Below are 23,699 nucleotides of genomic sequence, written 5' to 3'. Positions count from 1 at the left end.
TCATATTATTGCCCACTGAAAAGAAGTATTAGACATTTGACATTTTCTCACCAAGTGAATGTTTTTGGAACCTGTGGGGCCTTGTTTGTTTTGAAATAATGTTTTTGTAATGGATAGATAGACAAAGCAAGATAAAAAAAAGAGCAAATGAAAGAATAAGAAAAAATTGATTGAATTGTTTTATCAATGAAAGTGAATACATTGGCATATACTAACAATTATGACATGTTTGTAAAATGTCACACACATAGTTTCATACCCAAATGTGTAAAAATTAATGAAGAAAAAAGAGAGTTTAGGTCTTTGAGGGTCTCCTAGTTCAGTTAGGACAGTAAGTATAAAAGGAGAAAAAAATCAGACTTATTCTTAGTTATTAACTCATGTGCATGTAATTACTGTGGGTTTCATGAAAAAGTTTATGTTGAGCGAGGCCCTAGCCTATATATATATATATATATATATATAGCACCTCCTGCGAGCCTAGTTTTACTGACAGTATGTAGTGCACTATTAGGCAGGAGCTCGCCAAGATGGCATAACTAGGTCACAAGGTGCGTGACAAATATCATGTCATTTACAGTCACTTAGTAAAACTATGTTCACTAAGGGAATTTTGTTCAATATTCTGCACTTCTTGACTGGATCGGACAAATTTACTCAGATGATGTGATAATGTTATTTTTTCAGGACGCGCCTTGTACTCAGTTGCCTTCCATTTATTCCACAAATACAAGCTCATACAATGTTTTCACCTTGACGTGGTGAAAGTAATGCGATGTTTATGTAAGTATTGAAATTTTTTAAAGCATTTTTCAGTAAGGTTTTGAAAAAATTAACTTCCCTGGTTAGAAAAAAAATTGGCCCATAAAAAGAGGTTTTAAACAGTACAAGGATGATGTTATCAAAACATCTTGTTTTCACAGTTTTGTTTACCCAAAAAAAGGGAGGTTTGCATGGAAATACTGATTAATGTTTTTGAATGCCTTCATAGGGTATTCATTTCTTAGAAATGTAAGGTAAATAAAATGTGCTGCAAGATAGCCTTTTCTTTCTTAACCATTCATATTGCAGTATTATCAGCAGTGATGTGGGCTAGGTCAATTTTGCTGACGTAGTTCTATTTCTTGTATTTCTTTTTGCAGCTCTAATTGAAGATGGTTATCACAGTAGTAACCCGTACCACAATGCTGTCCATGCAGCAGATGTCACTCAAGCTATGGACTGCTTCTTAGTAGAACAAAAGGTAGCTGAATATTAATGTTGAATAGGAAAAAAATATCGACCAGCATCCTTTAGACAGTGTTCACAACTTTGTATAAATTTTCAGTGTAATTGAATCCCCCAGTTTAATTCAACTTGTTTGAATATTTGTAAAATTTATGGGTTTGTACCTGCAGTTTATGATTCTTTATGCAAATATGTTTCAGTACAAGCCAAGTTTTCAAATATTTATTAAAATTTGGTAATTTATGCAAACAAATTGTTTTGGAAGGTAAATGCCCCTTGTTGCTTTTACGGTAAAGGCAAAAGAAACCTGCTGGGTGCTACGTTTTAAATAATAATTCAATAAGTGATTTTCAAGAGTCTAACATTATGGGATAGATTTAATGTCAGTTGTGCATGCTTTCAGATAGCCTATTGTTACAGTCAACTTGAGATTCTGGTGGGGTTGCTGGCAGCAATGTGCCATGATGTGGACCATCCTGGAGTGAACCAGTCATTCCTCATAGCAACTTCCAATCATTTAGCTTCATTATATCAGGTAGGATTCAGTCATTTTAATCAGGATTTAAGTACTCTCCTGTCAAAAGACAATAGGTCGCGCCGTGCTTTATTTCGTGTAAAGTCACGTCATCCACGAATGCGTTCCATGCACCAATGCACAGGGTTAATTACTCGTGCTTTAAGCCAGATTCTTTTGTTTCGGCTTCACCTCGCCAATTATCTGCTCTATTTCTCTTAAAGCTCAGCGCCTTGTACTTTATCTATACCATGAATATAATGAGTAAATTGGTGACATTCCAGTATAAAATTTAAACATGTAGTCTTTTTCCAGCAGCTTCTCCAGAATTGCCTTGTTTCATGCTATGATTTAATTTTTTTTTCTCAAATATAAATGATCAGAGGTTGATATAAAAACAGGAGGAGGGTAATGTTGAATGGAGGCAGATCTTTTCAAAAGTAAAATCAAAACTTTTATCTATTCGACTTTTTTTTTTGTGTAGTTTCAATTCTATTATGAATGTATCAGTCATGTGTAACTATGAATGTTGTCTTTCCTTTCATCAGAACACATCAGTTTTAGAAAATCATCACTGGAGAACAACAGTTGGGATACTCCATGAGTCTGGAATGCTCAGTCATCTCAATGCAAGGCAGTGGTAAGAAGACACTTATCCACATTTGTCAAAGACAGAACAACAAGTCTTTATAGAGGAGATTCATAACTGACCTATGTTTGAAGAGTTATGCAAGTTGCATATGAATGGTTTTGAATGACATTCAATTTAATGTTGACAATCTCAGTAGTAAAGAAGTGTTAAAGTTATTTGTAAAAAGTGAAACTTTGCCCAGATCTAATCTTAGACAAAAGAATGTTGTCCCTCAGGATTTATGTATGATGATATGAAACGACTACAGCACAGTTTCAAAAAAGTATATTCCCAAAGCTTTTTATTGGATTGTATTTTAATAAGAATCATTTAGTTGAGATAATGCTTTTGATTCAAGGCATTTTTGTGTGCGGCAACTCAAGTCCCTGATCCTTGCCACTGATATCACGCGCCAGCAGGAGTTCCTCAGCAAGTTCAAGGTCAGCTTGGATTCAGGAATAGATCTGTAGAGATAAAATTGCTATTTTTAATGACATAGAATGAATCAATCTCATATATTTTGTAATTGTGAAAGCTAGTTTGTTTCAGATTATGTCAGATTTGACCACTGTTCAATGTTATTTGGACAGTTTGAAATGGAATTCGACTATTACCATTGATATCAGCAGTGAATGTTCATTCTTTCAATCAGTGGAGACTGTCACAGAAATTATTTGCTATGAGATAAAAGTGTGATATCCTAGGGGATGTCTGCTGTTTATTAAGTTATTGTTAATAATAGATTGTTTTATGTATTATGCTTGTGTTTTTAAAGGAGTTATCAAGCCTATTTTAATTGCAGAAACATAACGACCATGGTGATTTACAACTTGACAAGGAGGAACACAGGCATTTTGTTATGCAAGTGAGTTGTAGTATATATTTTAATTTTCTTGTGATTCTGTCAATGTGTACTTTTTTGTTGGTCTGTAAGAGTGGAATTTTTGTCCTAAATTAAAAATTTAGAAATTGATATTTCCTGATTCTGATGATTGAATTTTGTGGAGGCAGAACATAGCTCTTTTATTGCATATCAACCCAACCTTGCCTCCAGTAAAACAGTATATTTCAAGATACAAATGTTAATGTGGATGTTAATGTGGATAAAATTTTTGTTTGTGTGATAGGCATTGAACTTTGGTACATGTGGTATTATTTTTCTTTGTATTCTTCAGATAGCATTAAAATGTGCTGACATCAGTAACCCATGTCGCCCTCTCGACATCAGCCGGAAGTGGAGTCAGAGTGTGTGTGAAGAGTTCTTTAAACAGGGTAAGGCAGGAAACTTGAATTTGGTTTTAGTGAAAGCAGATTCTTGTATCTGATGGCTGCATACCTTCTCAGTTTAGTGTTTTTAGTGGACTACCTCATGCAATTAAAACTGTTATCAGGAGACTTTGGAAGTAATTATTTTTTGTCAAAATAGTAATAATCCAATATTTTGTCAAAATTGATCCATTTAACAGGATCAGTATATTACTTTGTGGCAATTAATACATAAAAATCAAAGTGGAAGAAATAAATCTTTAACAGTCAGCTAGTCAGCTATAACCCCCCCCCCCCGTCTTTGCCCTTATGTTTTAGGTGATTGTGAGAGGGACCTTCAGCTTCCTGTGACACCAGTCTGTGATAGAAACTCAACCACAGTGGCCAAAATACAAATAGGTAACTGATAATACCATAACAACATCCAGCAGGACTTAAGTGATTGAATACCATCGTATGACATATTATATAACATTTCATCTTGGGTACAGTGTTTTCAATGAATGAATTGGACAATCCAAAGATTTTTAATTAAACTCTGTTTCATAGACAATTCATAAGTAAGAATTTTCACAATAACAAATCCATAATGCTCCATCTCTTTTATTTAGGGTTTATGGACTTTGTTGTGGGACCCTTATTCAGTGAATGGCAGCGGTTTATACCCTCTAATCTCAGTAAACAGTTACTAAATAACATTAACTTAAACAGGAGTTACTGGTTAGAGACTATGCATGAACCTGAGGCTGACTTAGAGGAGGGTACAGTTTCCAAATCCAGTGATCCTAGCCCAGCTCAGTCCCCTGTGGACAACATTTCATTCACATTTGATGCCATAGATGCTGAGGGAGATACAGATAGCAAATATGGTGATGAGGCTGATGATGATGATGATGATGATGATGATGAGCTCCCTATGTTATTAATGCCAGCGGAGATTCAGTCTCTCCTTGGTGCTAGGCGGCATAGTATGCCACCAGCGTTACCTCGAAGAGACGTCTTTAAACTTCAAATGAGGAGGGAGAGCTATCCCATATGTACCTCTCTGAATAGGAGAGGCAGTTTACCCAAAACGGTGTACCAGTCGACCTCCTGGGACCAGTTGTCTCAAAAACTGTCAAAGACGTCGAATGGCACCAGGGCTTTGTCTCTGGACACATTGACATCTCGTCCAAAGATCTCTGTCCTCAGTGCCCTTATGGACACTGTCTCCATTACACACCAGCAATTCTCAAACTCTGACCCTCAGTCGCTGTCAACAGGAACCATTCCTGTTGCACCCACTGCCAGCAAGAGGCTGTGGTCTTTACCCCATTGTGCTGTGGACAGTTTGGAGTGTTCTCTATTGCCTACATTCCATAGCTCTAGCCATCACCACCACCACTCTAGTCATAGTGATTCTCAGGCAAAACTGCACGCCTCAGGGCACTTTGAAGCCGCAGAGCTGAAAGATGCACATATTTTTATACCTCCATTCACCAGCACACAATCAAACATATGTCAGGTCGAAGAGCCAGCTATGCAAGTTCTAGAGAAGAGTCGGGAACTATCAAGTATGAATTGATTTATTTGGATTGATTGCATATTTTTTTCCATACCGTATATATTCTTAAATATTAACTTAACTATGATAGCTGAGGGCTAGAAAAGTATTTTCAATTAGTTAACTGCCTAGTAGTAGGTTGGCTTAACCTTCTTAAATGTAAGAAAATGATGTATGATTTAACAGATATAATCTTTGAGAGCTTCCTGGTATCGGATTTCTTGTAGGATTTAAAAAGGGGGCTGATGCCTTTATAGCAATGAAATATGATTTTTGAGTTTGTCTGTTCTCAAGAGCAGAATAGTAAGATGATTTAGTTTTATTTTTAAATCTTTTTCAGAAGTTGAAGAGGATGCACCTGCAGAACCAGGCATTGTACACAGTTTATAGTCAACTTTAATGAAGCTGCATTTTAAGACATTTATTTGCTAGTTATTGTTAATCAGATTTTGCTAGCATTTGTTGTTTGATTAGGAAAGTGGCATATCTGCAAACACAATCCAATTTGTAGTTAAAAACATCTGCTGTAGATTTTTTAAGAAGCTTTTTACCATTTTAACCAGGTGCCAAAACTGGGTGAATGTTTGACTTTGTAGGCTTTAGTTGTCAAGTCCAGGTTCACACACACTAGATTTTAAGTTGTATGAAAAGATGATACAAATGTCATGAAGTTTTCTGTGGATGAAATGGATTTTTTTTTTGTTGTTGTTTTTTTTTTTTTTTAAACATGCACAAGACCATCGTTTTATATCTCATTAAGACAGTTTATTAAAAAAACGTGTAGTCGGTATATCTTTCAGTGATTGATAAAAAAAAAATATGCTTTATACAATTGGGCTTTGCCTTTGTCACGTTAGAATATATTGCCTATGAAGATTATCTTTTAAGAAACTTAATTGAGTGCTGGGAAAATCATTAATTTCCCTTAACTATATGTAGTCTTTAATGCTGAGGAAATCGTGGAAAACCATGATTTATTCCATAAGAACTGTACAGTATTTGGGTGGCAGATCATCAGCTGTTGTTTACTTTCTTGTCCTGTTATGGATTGTCATTATATGAACATTTTCCACTAAATTATGAGAAGACTAGGTTTTAAAGCCCATTTTGTACCAACCCTTGTTAAAATATAGGAAAAAAGTAGAATTAATAAATAAACCTACACCAAAATAATTCATAGGATGGCTCAAAGTTAGATATATTTTTGCTAAATATATATTTTACAGCTAAAATCTAGTGTTGGATAGGACCAAAGAACTTTTGAAATGTAAATTAGATATGAAAGAAATCCGAAATCCATTAGAAGTAACCCGAGTGTTAAACACTTTAGTTTAAAATGGTACATTTTTCACCTTCCAAAATTTTCTGTTATGAGGTAGATATCTGAACATTGTTTTCCCTGTACAATTATGTTGTAAACAAGCATTGCCTAGTATAAAGGTGGAGGATTTTTTCTCATTTTTCAGATTATTATTTTCTTTTGTTGCATGTACTTTCCAATTTTTTTAACAAGTTGCAGGTTTTTTTTTAGTCACTGACAATTATCCTGCATACTGATCTCCTTAGTCATGTGCAACTAGTTTATGTTGTTAGATATAACAGTATTTGTGATGAAATTTTAAGGCATATTTCTCTTTTGTTACATTTGACAAATATTTAGTTGTCTTTATGCCAGTAAAGGAGAAAAACATGAAACATTTGGACAATTAATGTCCTTGAAATGGAGTGTTGTTAGTCTTTTCCTGCATTTTGGTTTTAGACCAAATATGAAAAAAGTATCTTACTTAATTTAGGGTAAATTCAAGGTGTCAGTTGAGGTTGTATTATAGTACAGAACATTAACAAAGGTTTGACATAAAAATATTTTTGAAAGTGCAATGTATTTGTTATACATTACCAATGTTGGTATCAGGCTGCATGTGCATCAGTTTGTTTTCTAGACGTTAAGTCTTTATCTGGGATAAACTGCATTGTTAAAATATTTTCAAATATATCATCACCATTATTTGTTCACTTTTAAGAACACGTTTTGTTTGTTCATTTGTCAGCAGCATGTATATAAATGGGAGTTATAAAAACATTTGGAGGCACCTTTATTTTGTTAACAAGTATTGTCACTTTATTTCTGGTGCCAAGCTGGTCTCTGATTAAGATGTGTATTTTCAATTTCCATGTAAATAAACATTTTGTACTTCAAAAATTATAGACATTTACTGTACAAAGACAAGGATTTTGTGTAGCAAGCTTTTCACAGATAAGTGACTACTGCTGTCTTTATTTTTAGGGTGCACAGGGACATCTGGAAACCACTCTTAATATTTATCATGATTGTTTTATTGCGCAAGTTTATTGTATGTACTTAAGATAACTGTAAATACGTATTTTTGATCTCTTATTTATTAACATGACAGCTCAAAGCATGTCATGAATACTGCCACCTTTTGTGGAGATCACATCCCCCCCTTTAAGTTTTATCTCTCCTGATTGGGCTGATTACTTGGTAGTCTGTCACTTGGAAAGAGGTTCTTTAAGCAACAGATGTGAACTCTGATTTACAAAAAAATATCAATTTATCTTTGGCAAAAGTTGATTTTAAAAACCTTATCAACAACACAAAGCCACCTCACATAATCCTGTAAGATCGAAGGTCAGTAATCATTATAATAATGCTGAGTCCATCAAAACTGCTGAAGCTATGTTACTGGCTGGGTTGAGGCGTTTCCTCCTTGCCTCTCTGTGAAATAAAACGTAGCCTCAGTTTTAGAGCTGGCCTCAAGTTGAATATGATTTTATCCACTTCGGCCTTCACTCCATCTCCTACAAACATATACTTGATGTGATAACTGGTGACATAAGTCAAGGAAGCATATGAGATTGATTTCTTTACATATACTTTTTAACTACAACAATGAAGCTAAATTTGGAATGTGAAGGGCACTTCTACAAAATCCTATTAAGAATTATGGGATGCACAATCATCCTAGTATGTCTTAAAGGATGAAGTCCACTTAGAAGTTGCCACAAACATGGTGGCCTGGAACTATTTGCACAGAAGTAGTTACATAGTAAGTAGTAATAGAAGAGTATCAAAGCATTTAATGAAAGGATACAGGAAATCTGAGATGGAATCCATGTGAAATAGGTGTTCACATGCCTTGTCCACTTTCTCTAGTATCTCGTACAGGTCCACCACAAACTAAAATGGAAATAAAGACAAAATCTTATTTATAAGTGCACCAACTATAACACACTGGATTGCTTTATCCTAGAAATGTGAGGTATCTAAGCACACCAAACATTTACAGTTGAAGCAATGTGACCAACATATGCCATGGTAGGGTGAAAGGTGAAAATCACAAAAAAATAGTTTAATCCTGGCAAAACTCCCTCATGCACTTAAATGAATTTGGCAACAACAAGTATGTTGTTATGACATTCTCTGTATGTGCCTGTTGTTATCAAGAGACTGTTTAAACTGTTATTATAACAATACTTGGCACCATAAGTGCTATTGAATGCAACTGGGTATCTTCATGACGCCAGTTGATACTATAATGATTCTGCAAATATCTAAACAAAGTCAAATTTTGCATTGTTTTGACCTCATTTCTCGCCAACCTCAATATTGCTGTTTTCAGAATACTGACAACAGTGGGAGGTTTATAATGAAAAACTGATAAAATCAACAACCAAAAACCCACATTTCTGGCCACAAGAGTCTGTATACTGAGATTTAAAGTGGGGCAGTACAGTTCCTCTTACCTCTAACAAACACCTGGTTCTCTCAGCATAAAACCTCTGTAGAAATGGCCCCACCAGATGGCAGATGAATAGAAACTGTTCCTCAGTGTGAACCACTGGCTTCAGCTGCTCCTTGATGAACCTGGACAAAATAGTGTCCGACTTCAAATGATCTGCCAAACATGTTTTAAACTAGTTGCTAACCGATAGGTACTTCTTTGGCACCGTTTCCTTAGATCATTGAAATGTGTTAGGAAGAATCAACTTTGCCCGAACAACCTATTTTGTGTACAATTATATTTCTTCTTCACTCCACCTAATACACAAGTGCACACTAGACACATCTATTGTTTCTAACATTACGCTGTCACAAAAGTATGTCTTAGCACACATGCATGCACACAGCACAAATCCCCCTTGTTCTTATTGTGCCCAATAAATTGACACATTGGCCCTCCCCTTCTCTATACTTACTGTGGAAGAATACAGGGCCCCGTAACTCGAAAGCACTGTGTATTGCGAATAGCGATATCACATAGAGCCTACAATGTATTAAATGGGGCAAGTATGGATGAGTTATAGAATTGAGACGCTTGTGCTCAGTCACAATGCATGATGCTTTTGAGTTACAGGGCCCTGATCTGCCCAATGCTAGCATGGTGCCACAGGGCATGACACAATAGTCCTTCCCTTCTCTATACTTACTGTGGAAGAATACTGATCTGCCCAATGCTAGCATGGTGCCACAGAGCATGACACAATAGTCCTTCCCTTCTCTATACTTACTGTGGAAGAATACTGATCTGCCCAATGCTAGCATGGTGCCACAGGGCATGACACAGAGCCAGGACATAGCTACACTGCACCTCTCCAAATACTGCATGGCTGGTGGAGAAGTTGAAGATCTCAAATGGTTTGAAGTTTGCTAAGATTGGTGTCTGGACAGCAAATAATATCTTTTCATTGATTACCATCCAATAACTGTCCTGTAAAGCAAGAAGAAAGGAACATTAATCTGTAGATTGTCTTTGATTATATGAAAAAAAACCTTTACACTACTTTAGCAAACATTGAGTTTGGTGTAACTTCAGTAAAAATTTGGTACTTACAGGCAATGCAGTAAGAATGAGGCCAACTGCATTCATCCAGGACATGATTTGTTCTCTGGGCACTTGGGCAGCACTGGAAATGGCAATAAAAAAATAAATGAATAATAATGATAATAATAAACAAAAAAGAAAAAAATTCAAATATGCATCAGATGCCCATCATTGGCAATTTTTTTCCAAACATTTGCTGAAAGGTGAGATAAAGGTTGTAAACTGTCAATCATAATATATTTGAATTTAGAAGTAATGATTATAATATTCATATTTAATAAATGTGAGTGTAAACGATGGATAAGGAAAACATAAATAACTAGAAAAGACTTGAAGAGCCGGACCTCTGCCAAGACAGCTCAATTCTAATTTTCATTAAAAAATGATTAAGTAATGGACCAAATCTACTATATTCTCAGTTCGCTTATTTCTGTCCCATCCTGAAAAATTTATCAAAACCCATAACTAACAAACAAACAAACAAAGTCAAAAATATAACCACACTGGTGGAGGTGATCAAAGAGAAGCACCCCTTTCTGTATGTCAAGGAATAGTTAAAAAGATTTTACTCACTTTTTCAGAACAGTATCCATAAGAGCAGAGCCTACTGTAGCACTAGCCACAGGGAGGGCCATCAGCTCTATACACGTAGCATGGAGAGCATGAGCAGCAGGGTTGGGGAACTCATTAAACCTCCAGTCACAGTTCAGAAAAGGTGAAGGAGTTTTCCCTGCTATCGGTGACTACAGTTAAGGTAGTAAATTTCACAAAGTTTGTTTCATTTTCTTAAGATGTTATGAAAATGTTTTAATATAAACCTGTCCAAATTTTGACCTTTTAGTGCCTAATATTTCCATGCTTCAAAATAAATCCAGTTTATCTCCAAATTGAACAGTGGAAATTAGAGAAAAAGAACTACAGTTCTTGCAGCGATAGTAGAACAAGCCGTGGACATAAAAACAGCAAGGATATTGTCTACAATCCTGGCCAGCAGTTTGATGTAATACTCCTCACTCGGCACCCAGTCAATGTCATCTGCTGGCCTCTGCATATAACTCACATAGTCCTCTGACACACACCAGGTGGCAGGGTAGATATCCTTGAAAGCACCTGAAGTAAATGTTTTAACACATTTTCACTAATGAAATGCAATTCTTTCATCAGTTAGTGTTGTGGAACACAGCAGATTAAGCTAATTTAGCTCAATAGCACAACAAATTTAATCTATTACAAGTAGAAAACTGTAATATGAGTAAATGGTATCCATACCTATTATAGATTGCACAAGTCTCCTCTTTAAAGCTGGCCTGTCTCTGAGTCTCTTCTCATAGTAATGTAAGGTGTTGTAGAGGTATGTCACAGGGCGGTCTGGAACAATATAAAAACAAATATTCAACAATAATTGTATCAGTTAATGAGCTTGCAATATGTAAAGAGACAGGCATCCGATTATGCCCAAGTCCGTAGCCAGTAAGAAGGAATGGGTAAAGTGTAAAAACAGATTGGTGTATTAGGATACTTTTCATACAAGATGAAATATTTCATTCACAGGCAAATATCTAGTCTACACCACACTTCTATGATATCTATATCATGTCACTTTTTTTTTTAACACATCATCACATTAATACCTGTTCCGTATTTCTTATAGATTATTCCTTAATCTTAACTTGCATAAGCATCTTTATTTCAATACTATGGTCAATCCACAGCTGCTTACCATGGAACTTGTACAGCTTTCCCATGTGATCCAGCATGTTTTCCAGGGACTTGGACACCTGGGCACTGGGCAGCTCCAGAAACCTGTGGATTACTATATCAAGTACCTGGAAAAAATAGAATGTATAGAGCATAGCTACCTTAAAGCAGAAGTCTTTATTGACAAAAACCTTAAATTATTGAATTTCAATATGTTGTTTTATTGACCTGCATCATTACACTAATGTAATAAAAAAAGGAAGAAATGAAAGTAAGAAATGAAAGACAATCAAGCATTACAATACTTTGCACAAAAATTATGCTCTTGTCAAATTTACTTATAAATGACCTCTACTTACAGGTAAAAATCTGAGGCAGACATTGCCAAAATACACTGGCAGGTACTGGTGCTGGGAGGGGCTGCTCAGATCTTGTAGACCTTCATAATAAAACTTCTCAGGATATTTCTACATTTTGAAAAAAAAATGGTATGTTTATTATATTGATACATGCTGCTAAAATTTGCTGCCAAAAGATCACAATAAAAAGACCATACAATACTGTACTAAATTTCACACATCATAAAATTTTATAACAGACCCCCTAAGTTTCCCAGTATTAGAAGCTGACATTCCCCTGAAGAGCTATTTATCATCTTTCACATGCTGTAGTTAAACAGGAGAGTTTCCAACAGACACTGAAAGTTATAGTGGCCACAGAGGGCAGCACCTGTCATAAGATCATTACTTAATTGGGATAATGGGCCACACCCATTTTTTTCTGCAGTCAGAACCATCTGATTATTTTCAAATATCAAAGGTTACACATAATTACTTAAAATGAGAAATGTTTGACTTTAGTGAAATTTCATATGATATGATGAAAAGCTGGCAATTTTGATTCAGTAAAGATTATATATTTTCTTGTGTGAGCCTAAGCAATCAATGTGATGATAAAGATGTCCTCACCCTGTGGAATGCCATGTGTTTCTCATGCCAGTTCTTCTGCTTCCAATGTGCTGGGGAGTTCTAGGAATGAAATAATTGAAATCACATTTACCTGTAGTTTCTTATTTGAAAGATGAATTGTTTTCATTATTTGGCAATCATGTCATCATACATTGAATAAGTTACTAAGCAGAATTCGTAGTTCATGCAAGAAATGATATAAAATAACCTCACCATGTTTTTATACTATAATTTACCTCACTCTCGAAGTCCTTGACTCTGTTGGTAAAGTCTGGAGGCTTCAGAAGTATTAGCTGTATGATCAGGCAGCACACCTGAGCTTCATTGCCTTCAAGGTTACGCAGAGCCTAGAATGCATCATACAAATATCTTGAGTAGCCTTTTAGACTTTAAAATGCCATCTAACACAGGAAGGAAATAATACAGAATTTTAATTTGAAAAGAAAAGTAATTTATGGACTTAATGTGTGAATAACAAGGACCAGCAGTAGGAAAAATGAATGTAATCCATACAATATTTTTGTCTTAACCACTGTGAAACAACTTACCAATGATAACACCAGCCTGTCTATTGTGACTATGTTACACTTCCACACCATGTCATTGAGTGCATTAACACACTAAAAATAAAAATAAAACTGGATTCATGAATTATGTATTTACTCACAAATGCTGCATTTTCATCTGTCATGGTCAGATAAATGGTCAATTTTCACATTTCTCTGAATTACTGCCAAATCTACAATTAATACCTGTCATACATCATAATGTCATACCTATTGCTCTATTTTGAACTTTGCTAACCTAATAGTTACAACAATAGCTATTAACATTCCCTGCCATACCTTTTGAACTTGTTGCCCTCCACCTGACGTGGCAAATTCAAATACCAAATAATCTGCAAATGTACGGAGATGCTGGGATAATGTCTTTGATCCTAACCTCTCCAATACCCTAAAAAATAAAACAATTGCAAAATATGCTCTATTATTTTCACTATCAAAATAAATGCAATTTTAACCAGCATTGTTTAAGCACAAAATAAAACATTTTTATATCAAACCATAACTTAATGTTGCAAAAGATAAGATATTTAGAAAGTGTACTGAATATTTGTGAACATTTAGGCCCATATTCCAAGATGTTCCTTAAAATAATCCTAAGGTCAACTTTTATAAAGGCTTCTTTTGATGAGGTGTTCCTTGGTAAAGGAAGGCCTAACGAAATGGTATTCTAAGACCACACTTTAGCCTCTCCTTTGATAAGGAATTACTTTGACAAAAGTCAGCCTTTAGGTAAGGGACAATGACATAAAAGAGCTCCTCAACTTCAATCATGCAACAGTGCATATGGACATTATCACTGCATGTGGATGTTTTGATCTAAACCAAATTTAGTGAATAAAGCAAGTATGCCAAGAAGAGAAAAGAATGGTTTGGAAGATGAGAAAACCAAAGGTCGTAGACCCTTTTCTGATATGGAAAAGCAGCTACTGATACATCTAGTCAACAGAGAAAAGCCTATCCTCCATCAGCGTGAGAATACAAACAAAAGAAACCCAAGATACTTTTTTCTTTATCATAACTTCAGGGTCAGATAACTGTTTGCTGGTAATTGTTCAAATCATTTAGGCACTCGTTAATAAATATCATTATTCAACATTGTAATATAAATATTGGAAAGGTGTCTCTTTTTTTCCAGCAAAGAAACCGAAATTGACTGCCAGTGCATCTGTCGGCCATCCAGAATCTGATGATGATGAGGATTCCTCACATTTGGATGAAGCCTTAGTAATGGAAGAATGTAGCAGCATTGACCCCACATCAGTCAGGGACACAGAGCCATCTACATCTAAGGCGAAAGGGAAATCTGGACGTAAATCTCCATCTTGCGTCAGTCGTGGTGTTGCAATGGATTCAGCATTAGCTATGCAAAGGGAAGAGCACAACCTCCAAATGAAATATCTGCAGGACAGAATTAAATTTCAAAAAGAGGAACATGAACACAGAATGGAAGTGCTAAATTTGCAACATTCCTTTTTAACAAAATTGAATGGTATCAATTAAAAAAAAATTTAAAAGTAGTTGAAGCCCTTTTTAGAGAAACGGAACCATGCAAAGAAATCGTCATCAGTGAAGTCGTCTTCATTGAATTTAGGTAGGTGTGTTCTCATGCATCTTGCATTCCTGTTGACATCATAAAGACGCACCAGTTGGTTTACATAGTCCCCCATGGAGCTGATTTTCACAAGAGAACTGTACACAATGGCTGCTTAAGGAAGACTAAAAGTTACTCGAGACCAACCTTACATTTTAAGGACTCCTCAGCCGAAAATAAAGGAAATCTTTAAGCAAAGGCTGATTCTAGAAATGACCGATTCCTTTGCTAAGGATGATTGTTAAGTGATTCCTTTCAAGTGAGATAAAGAAAGGTCTTGGAATACAAATTTCGTATAAGGTCGACATTAAGACTCCCTTAAAGCTAAAGAGAGATTCTGGAATACGGGCCTTAGTGTGTTTTCTCCAAGTATCTACTTACTTGTAAGCTGTGGTAGACACCCTCCCATCCTCCAGTAGACAGCGCCATATGATGCTATAACAACAAAGGATTCTGTCATTGACATCTTATCTCATATTTGGCTTGCAAGTGTTCAAACTTGTTTCCTACACTTTCAAGAAGACACAATTTTAACCCCCCCCTTTTTTTTATTATTAAAATTTGTACTAAAATCTAATGAAAGTTATAAATGTTCTTCTTTAAATTATTGACAACCCCCCCTTTTTTTTTATTATTAAAATTTGTACTAAAATCTAATGAAAGTTATAAATGTTCTTCTTTAAATTATTGACAACATGCCACTCATCACTGATGTCAGTTTTCATTTACAAAAACTATAGATGCCCTTTTTATTTTGTATATTACCTCATCTCACAAAGATAATCTTACCATATAAATAGTGGAGGAGTTCCCTGCATTGAAAAATGAGCTATCAGATCACTCTCGTTGTTCATGCCTGAATTAGATATATAAATCAAAATGTTTCAAAGGAAAGTCAAGAAGGTCTTATCAAACGGAATGTGAAGATGTCATTATACCTGTTCAGTACTTCTTAGAGGACAAAATTGAATCTTCACAGGGGTCTGAAGTTCATATTTCATCATCACAGGTATATATTAGACCAAGTCTTATATATAGAGAGACATAGCATGTAAACTAACTATATTTCATATAGTAATATAAGTTGAACTTATCACAGCGTAACAAGGGACATTGTTTGCAAATAGGATAACTAACACAAAACTAGCCTACCTGATGTCAGTAGATGACGAGATCTTTTTGCATGGGATTTAAAATATGTAAATGCAATGCCCCCCTCCCCCTCCCCAAACACACACACACACAGGCATGCACAAAATGCACGCAAATACAGACTGTAGTCTGTTGACCGGTGACTTCAGATGAGCATAATTCTGATCTTAGTCAGTGACCATAGGTACAGTAAATTAAACATTACCAGCACTATTTGGTTGAGATCAATGTGCTCTTGCACATGCTCAATGGATGACCTGGAAAGATTCATTACTGCATGGGTGCTTATTGGTAGTCATTTCAACAAATCACAGATATAATTAAAAGTTGCTGATTCAATTAGGAACACCACATGCTGACCACATGTAACACATCTCTTACTTTTCCACTTCCTATACTCCGTCTCCACCATCCTCTTCAGTGTGGTCTTCTCCTCCCTCGGTACTGGGTTCTGCTGGAAGAACTCAGCCAGTGCAGGAGGGAAGCAGGCAATGGTGTGACTGGACCAGCCATGGGGAGTGTGTTGCATGATGGTGGTCATTATGTCCTTACACCAGTTGTTGGACAGGGAGTCAGAGCCTACAAATACAGTATTATACAGGAGATGTTAATATTGTGTATGCATCTTTAATAGCCTGGAAAGTTAATAGAATAATGATGAACACATGAACAGTTTTAAATATTGTCCCAAAAAATTTAAGTTTTTGATAGGATTTGGTCTCCAAAAACATTTCTTCTACATGAAAACAAAAGAAAATAGTATTTGGGAAATTAGTGAGTCTAAAAAAATATTGTTTATTGCAATTTGTTGCACTATTCAAATAACCAAGGACAAATGCATACACAGGATGAAGGATTAAACAGTCTGATGTTCTTAACACAATATACCTATTTAACACAGCCTTCCACTGTTAATCAACTGATCATTCCTCTCCACAAGGCACCATACCTGTGACATGCATGGCTCTGGCAAGTGTCAGCACCAAGGCTCGGTTCAGTTCCTCAGATTCATTTGACAACAGAGCTAGAGACTTGGGTTCCTGCAGGAATCTGGACAGCTGTGGCTGGACCTCTGTACTGCCCAAGCCATTGATCAGCCGCAGGGCTGTGCTTTCAACACTGAAATATCATGTTGGAACAATGATGGAAGATACTTGAATGTATTTACACATCTACCACCAAAAGCACTTTCAAGAGCACTTGTCAAGTCACGTTATCAAACCAGAATTATGTTGACCTATCACACCTTACAAAATACACATCAACCTGAATTTCTAATTAGTCCTTTTTTCAAATTAAACTACAATATCCCCAATATCCCATTCACTCCAGCTGAATAACCACATATAATCTTACAAGATAACTCAGACGTGTTCTCTTTCCTTACCATAAGTGTAACTGGTTCTGGTTGGTGAGAGCAACCAGAGTGTGAAGATGGCTGAGGAGCTGGACCCTGTAATGGGGCTGTATGTGATGCAGCCTGTATATAAACATCTCCAGCAGAGTGTGCAGGATTCCCCAGGCCCGACTCTTCACCACTGTGGGCAGTAGCTGGCCTAGTGGGACACAAGTATTGTCACATTAGAATTGTTTTCCATTATCAGGATCGAATATAAATGCAGTCTAGAACTTAAGTCTACAGTGCATAAACATTATTTCCCTTCAATCCGTAAAGGACAGAAAGTAAGCAGGAAACATATGAGTAAATATTATTTTCAGTAAGTATTGAATAAAAATATGCATTACTTCTTTAAGTTATACTATTTAAGACACTGTTATGGAAATTTGTCATATTTAGCAGTATAATTTGACATAAGCAATCACTTGATGATTAACTTCCTTTTGTGCTATCAGATCTTTCTAAATGTACAAAAATAATTGGAACCAAACAACTGCTCATTTAAGAAAAAATAAAGAAATAGCTCACATCAAATCCTAAAAGACAATTACAGTGGAAAGATTTACCTAGATATAATCTAATCAAGGATAGTTAAAACAGTTGTGTAACTTTAAAAACCCTCTGCCCAGACCCTTGTCATATAATATAGCCTTACTGATAAATCCTTTAATTCCTAGAGATTCTATTTCCATATATACAAGCAGTCTGCTGTATGTCTCCACCAAAGCTGGAGCAAGAGCTACTGTATTTTTTGTATGGGCATGCTTGATGACACGTGTGACAATACTATGGATCAAGCTGGAATCGGAAAGAATGACAACATGATATTGTAGAATTTGATTCAGTTAAGGGCAATACTGTATTTGTCAATTTATCAACAGATATTCTTTTCTCTATGCTGCATACTGAATATAACAAGGGAAAAAAGTTGGTATCTTTTTAGCCCTTCTCTAATAGGCAATCACTGCATACGGCTTACTTTTATGAAGTTCTTCCCCACTGTTTATGACTTTCTTGACACAAGACATATCGTTACCTACCTCATTTTGGCGTGCACTGTGAGTGAGTCTAGCTTATCCATAGGAAGTGGTTCACTTGGGGCCGAGGCTGTGATGTTCCCAGGTAACTGGGTCGTACTTTGACCATTGCCGTAGATCATCTCCAGTAGCTGGCTCATAGGGGCAGAGAAATATTCTGTGTTGGTACTGTCTGGAGGTACAAACATATTACACACTGAGATAGGTCTAATATTAAAGTAGCAGTAAATCATCTAACAGCAATATTGGAAAGAAAATAACATTTGCACTACAAAGGACAGGAAAAAGGGGCATGAAATGAAAATCCAAACAGACAAGAAGGAATTTAAAGAGAGAGTTGAGACAAAAATTCAAACTTACAAGCATTACACAGCAGGGCAATTCTGTAGTTTGGCATGGGTTGGTTCTTCACTGTTAAACATTGTTTTAAAAAACTGAAATATTGATAAAATAACCTTTTTAACAAATAATGTGTCTTAGAACTAAAACATTCAACATCCAATTAATTTCTTATTATCATAGAGAGAGGGCAACCATTATCCCTACAGAACATGAATAATATATATATATATATATATATATATTAAAGTATACAGTGCTATGTAATTTAGTTTATCCATATACTGACAAAGATAAAAAAAAAAGATTATAAAAATCAAACACAAATCTCTTACTCCATATGATTCTTCAAAGTATATGGCACTGGTCTTTTTAGCTTCACATTGTCTGTCTGTGCTTTTCTTATCAGGTGGATCCATATACAGGTGACAGCCATGGACAGTGTAGAATAGGGTTTCTCTATATCAGGCACACTCAGTGGCTCTTTCTCAGTATACAACAGGTCATAGAGTTTTAAAACTGGGAGGAAATCTTGAAGCTGCAACAGAAATGATCATATATTCAGTTTGCACAATCAACCAAAATCTCAACATAATTCAAGCAAATAATAAATTGCCTAGTAAGATGCAAAGGTTAGAAATACATTTATTATTTAGCTCATTAGAATAACTCACTGGATTTTTCTGTATGCTTCCAGATATAAACTGCAGCAAAACCCACATCAAATGATTCCTGCCTTTCTGAAGCTTACTGCCTTTCAGCTGAAATTTAAAAAGAATCAGTTTTACTCATTTTTTCGCATTTACCATAAAAATCTCAACTTCTTCATATTAAAGAGTGACCTTTAATATACATGACAGCATAAAGACACTTTCATAGCATCCATAAATATGTGGATAAGTCCAGCTCTTTGTCATGAGGGATTTGCCTAGAATGAACACAGTTTTTTTTTTTCATTTACTTCGTATGAACATTGTCAGTGAGATGATACAACATGCTGATATGACATTTAGAAGACAGAAAAACATGGAATTCACTTTTCATCCACAGTCAACAACATACCTTATTGTAAAGTGATGATACCATGTGTGGAAAACTGGCAAACTGAAAGAGGACAAAAAAGATGAGCTGACTTGACAAATGTTGCCATAGTAACTGACTGACAACACTCCCTTCATTTGATGTATCCTCACTCTCTGATCTTTCCATGGCCAGAACTATCAACTCCACCAGCTGCTCTTCTAGAACGAGACATCTCAGCTTCACCTGGGAAAGATAAAGTTTTAGAATTAGTATTAATAATCATGACTTTATTACTGTATAATGAACAGCTTGTATACTTTAACATTCAGTTTGTTAATCTTGTATATTTACATTGTCATCAGGTGCATTTGGTGTACATACACTTATTTTCATTTTTATTTACTGACTTATCATCATTATATACAACAGTAAGAAGTTTGTTCTGCGATTTTGTGGTAACTCAAGAATATATACAGCATCAATATTAAAATAACCAACTATGAATATTTTTTTTCAAAATTATTGCAACGAAGGAATTTCACAAAAAAAAAAAAAAAAAAAAAAAACATTATCAACAAAAAAATGGACTTATGGCACAACCAACAAAAAAACCAATCATCATCAATTCTAAATATTCCTTGGAGGAAGTCTATTTGTACCTGTTTATTGAGTGACAACATGTTACAGACCATATCCCTGGAGTATGGTTGCTCCAGCACATATCTCAATAAGTCCGTTTGAAGTTCCTGGGCTTCCTGAAAAATGTGAAAATCCCATACTTCATATAGCAAGCCAAATTTATACCATTTACACCAGTTCTTTAATGAGTTTCATTTCCTGGTAATTTTTTTTTTTTGCGAAATAACCTTTAAGTTATTTAAAAAGATTAAATCAGAAACCATTCTAATACAATCTAATACCATTTTTATACAATTGTATAAAAAGATGCAGCAATGTCCATCCTGTCTCAAGAACATGAAGACTACAATACTTATAGTAAATGGATGATTGAATATAAAAGAAATTAACCAATAAAAATACCTTGTCATATGGTAGGGGGCCATGAAGAGGAAATTTCAATGTTGGAGTTAACCTCCAAGCACTTGCAGTAGTACTAGAATGCCCAACCACAGGTAGCAAGTGGCGCCGCCCTATAGAAAATGAATAATAGAATATTACTGTACAATCTTTATGAATTAGAACGACAAGACATAAATCATAACGAATTGGAAGGCAAAAAGAACTGACCACATGACAGCCATGTTTTAAGTTATCAAACCATTCATGCAATAGATTCTTGACTAAGGAAAAACATAAACAATTTATGAACACTATATGAAACAACACTATCAGAATCTATATATTTCTGACAAACTAAGATTACCTGGGAGAGTGACCATCTGTGCAGTGGGGCGAAAGGTTTCTACAAAATCAGACAAAATCTGCCCTAATTTCTGAAAAGAAAAATTAATGAGTAAAAGACAATGAATGATGACTATACATACAGACACTTTACATCTGTACATAAAAGGGGAAAAATATAACTCATTCAACTGAATTTAGCTTTACATCCCAAAAAAAAACAGTAATACTAAACCTGTTTTAACAAAAGCAAGATATCACTCATTAGCATTAGACTGTTGATGTTTTCTTACCCAGTGTGGCCACGGTCCTCCTCCCCTGTCCTCTGATGTTAGTTTTACTATTTCATTGACTGCAAAATAACTGGGGAGTAGGCAGGCATTTCTGTCCAAAATGTAAGATATCACCTAGGGAAAATAAGTTGCATGTTACCATCATATACTTTTTCTTTAAGCAAAATTAAGCCAGTAACCAATCAAAATAATAAATTCAACTTCATCTATATTCAAGACTAGCCAACACTAATACTTGAAACTTGACAGTTTATGTTTTCGTATGCTTTCTTTTTTTTTTTTTTTTTTGGGGGGGGGGGGGGGGGGGGGGAGTACTTACATTTAGTGCTGCATCTAACTGTCTTACAGCAGAGACATTAGCAGACATAGGGATGGTCTGACACTTCTCAAGAACTAGACGAAACAGGTCCCTACAGCCCTGCAATGCAACAGACACTGAATCAGCATATTTGTATCTGGATCCATCTGAACACCCCACCATCCAACTCCATTCAACTTTGTATTTTTAGTATCTCTATCACCAGGGTGAAATATTCACCATTATGTATTTCATTATCTTTGGGTAAAATTGGCATCTTACCTTGTAATCCACCCCTCCTACAATCTTCCTTAATAACTGAAAAGTTTGGCACCACAATGCTTCATTTTCATGCTTTAGCTTGTCACAATGCAGCACAGCCTCACATACTTGTCTGAAATATGGGGAAACATAAAATTGTCAAAAAAAGGCTTTATTGATCAAAGCTGTGTAAATAGGTAACATGCTTTCTTTAAAATGCACTAAAAAATTCAACTACTGCAGAGGGACAATAATTCATTGACCAAAAAGAAAGTAGCATGCCTAGCCTCTTAGAATCAAACTCATTATAAAAGGAAATACTCCACTTACTTGGCAGAAACAATGCTGTTTTCTACAAGATACTCTAGCATGGAAAACAGCTTTTGTGATCGCTTGCTGTTCCTTTGATTGTACACAGCAGACACATATGCTTTCAAGATGCCATCATATGTGGAGGGATCCTAAAACAAGTTAAAGACTATATAAATCTGTAACAGAAAATGTTACATCAAGGATGAAAAGCTTTCCTTTTTTTTCTCAGAGATTTATTATGTCATAATTTAACTTTTTAAATAAAACTCTGATAGGGAACTGTCTTGCCCAAGCAAATTGGACAGTGTTATTCTCATTTTAAAATTATCAAGTGCTCTGTCAGCTGGCTTAAATTTTGCAAAGAAAACTGATTCTTTATCACTGCATATATATAGTTACCTGAATTAAGAAATAGACACTACATCTTGAGCAACTTACACCATCTATGATTCACAAATTTAAAATATCTTTTTGTTTTATCATAATACACTCACTCGAGATGCCCAGAAAAACTTAAACGTGTGCTGACAGGACTGGTTTTTCATTTCTTCGTTCTTAGTGGAATTTTCCAGGAAACCACAAAATGCTTCCTGTATTGCCTCTGCTTGCTATAAAGAAAAATCAAACAGACTTAGGTATAAGATTGCATGACTTCATTTGTATTCTTAAATGTTTTTCCATCGATAATTTGTTTTGAAAGCTTTGTGTTCAACTATCGTCATAATCAAAATAACAGAATGAGCACAGTGAAACTGTAGTGACCAGCCAGCCAGTTCCTGGACAACAGTCACTGACGTTATAAAATAGATACGACAATTTCTGGAGCCACAAGAAGGGCTGTATAGATATTTTATATCAACACAAGTTTCAAATAAATGTATAGCACACTGCAGTCTACTAGTTAGCGTTACCATAATGAAAAATTGATGTCATCATTTTTGTACTTTGCTTCCTCCTTTACATAGCAGGTTTTTAAAAGATCATATATCGTACTGAAATCTAAGTCAGAATTGTATTTCCACATGTGCTTCGATCCTTTGAAAGGCATGTAACGATATAGATAATGAAACTAAAGTTGTGAAAGAGAAAACGACATTGTATTGTACCATAATGGTTGCCATATTTAACTTAATTTGACAGTGGTATGTAAGTTAACCTTAAATGGAGGGTACTCACCAAAACATCTTGAATGACTTCGTTTACTATTTCGTCTGTCATATCGACCAAGTCTGGCATTTCAGCACACTTTTACATAAAAACACCGGTGCTAAAATGCACGCATCTGCATCAACTTCCGGTAAAACAACTTGCGCGCGCGTCAGAAAACAAAGCCCAAACCAAGATATGTGCAAAAGTCAAAAATAGACATGTGTTTTAT

General features: G+C 35.4%; 2 protein-coding genes across 15 annotated transcripts in view; one reads left to right on the top strand and one right to left on the bottom strand.

Moving 5' to 3' along the window:
* Window positions 1-7,382, top strand: part of LOC106169704 (high affinity 3',5'-cyclic-AMP phosphodiesterase 7A) — a 41,595-nt gene extending 34,213 nt beyond the window's left edge. For all 13 annotated transcript variants that reach the window (XM_013549292.2, XM_087018090.1, XM_013549300.2 and 10 more), the window contains 10 exons: window positions 688-783; window positions 1,143-1,243; window positions 1,631-1,762; window positions 2,290-2,381; window positions 2,731-2,812; window positions 3,175-3,237; window positions 3,548-3,644; window positions 3,957-4,037; window positions 4,250-5,191; window positions 5,522-7,382. In XM_013549292.2, coding sequence (XP_013404746.2) covers window positions 688-783; window positions 1,143-1,243; window positions 1,631-1,762; window positions 2,290-2,381; window positions 2,731-2,812; window positions 3,175-3,237; window positions 3,548-3,644; window positions 3,957-4,037; window positions 4,250-5,191; window positions 5,522-5,571 — 1,736 coding nt within the window. In that variant the 3' untranslated portion in view covers window positions 5,572-7,382. The remainder of the gene's footprint in view (window positions 1-687; window positions 784-1,142; window positions 1,244-1,630; window positions 1,763-2,289; window positions 2,382-2,730; window positions 2,813-3,174; window positions 3,238-3,547; window positions 3,645-3,956; window positions 4,038-4,249; window positions 5,192-5,521) is intronic.
* A 111-nt stretch (window positions 7,383-7,493) lies between these two features.
* On the bottom strand, window positions 7,494-23,660 carry LOC106169763 (mediator of RNA polymerase II transcription subunit 23). Of its 2 annotated transcripts, XM_087017995.1 has the most exons (34): window positions 23,498-23,660; window positions 22,816-22,929; window positions 22,340-22,470; window positions 22,031-22,142; window positions 21,770-21,868; window positions 21,451-21,564; window positions 21,180-21,249; window positions 20,837-20,946; window positions 20,455-20,550; window positions 19,835-20,038; window positions 19,447-19,533; window positions 19,108-19,310; window positions 18,794-18,867; window positions 18,437-18,605; window positions 18,052-18,194; window positions 17,385-17,553; window positions 16,947-17,116; window positions 16,379-16,576; window positions 15,635-15,701; window positions 15,227-15,280; window positions 13,534-13,642; window positions 13,237-13,308; window positions 12,925-13,035; window positions 12,689-12,748; window positions 12,080-12,187; window positions 11,743-11,848; window positions 11,292-11,390; window positions 10,995-11,132; window positions 10,596-10,761; window positions 10,032-10,104; window positions 9,709-9,908; window positions 8,944-9,064; window positions 8,292-8,377; window positions 7,494-8,024 (listed from the first exon to the last, which is right to left on the bottom strand). In XM_087017995.1, exons 1-34 carry the CDS (start codon window positions 23,555-23,557, stop codon window positions 7,880-7,882), a joined length of 4,038 nt encoding a protein of 1,345 aa, XP_086874121.1. In that variant the 5' UTR covers window positions 23,558-23,660; the 3' UTR covers window positions 7,494-7,879. The 2 variants fall into 2 exon arrangements, 1 of the variants encoding a protein (XP_086874121.1); XR_015335501.1 differs by lacking the exon at window positions 7,494-8,024 and having other exon boundaries at window positions 8,331-8,377; window positions 9,628-9,908.
* Between the last annotated feature and the right edge of the window lie 39 nt (window positions 23,661-23,699).

This window comes from Lingula anatina, chromosome 1, assembly GCF_051362555.1.
Source record: "Lingula anatina isolate TDL-2025a chromosome 1, LinAna3.0, whole genome shotgun sequence".
In the NCBI taxonomy this organism is placed as follows: Eukaryota; Metazoa; Brachiopoda; class Lingulata; order Lingulida; family Lingulidae; genus Lingula; species Lingula anatina.
Note: the sequence above shows the minus strand (reverse complement) of the source record. Positions and strands in the feature narration are given on the sequence as shown.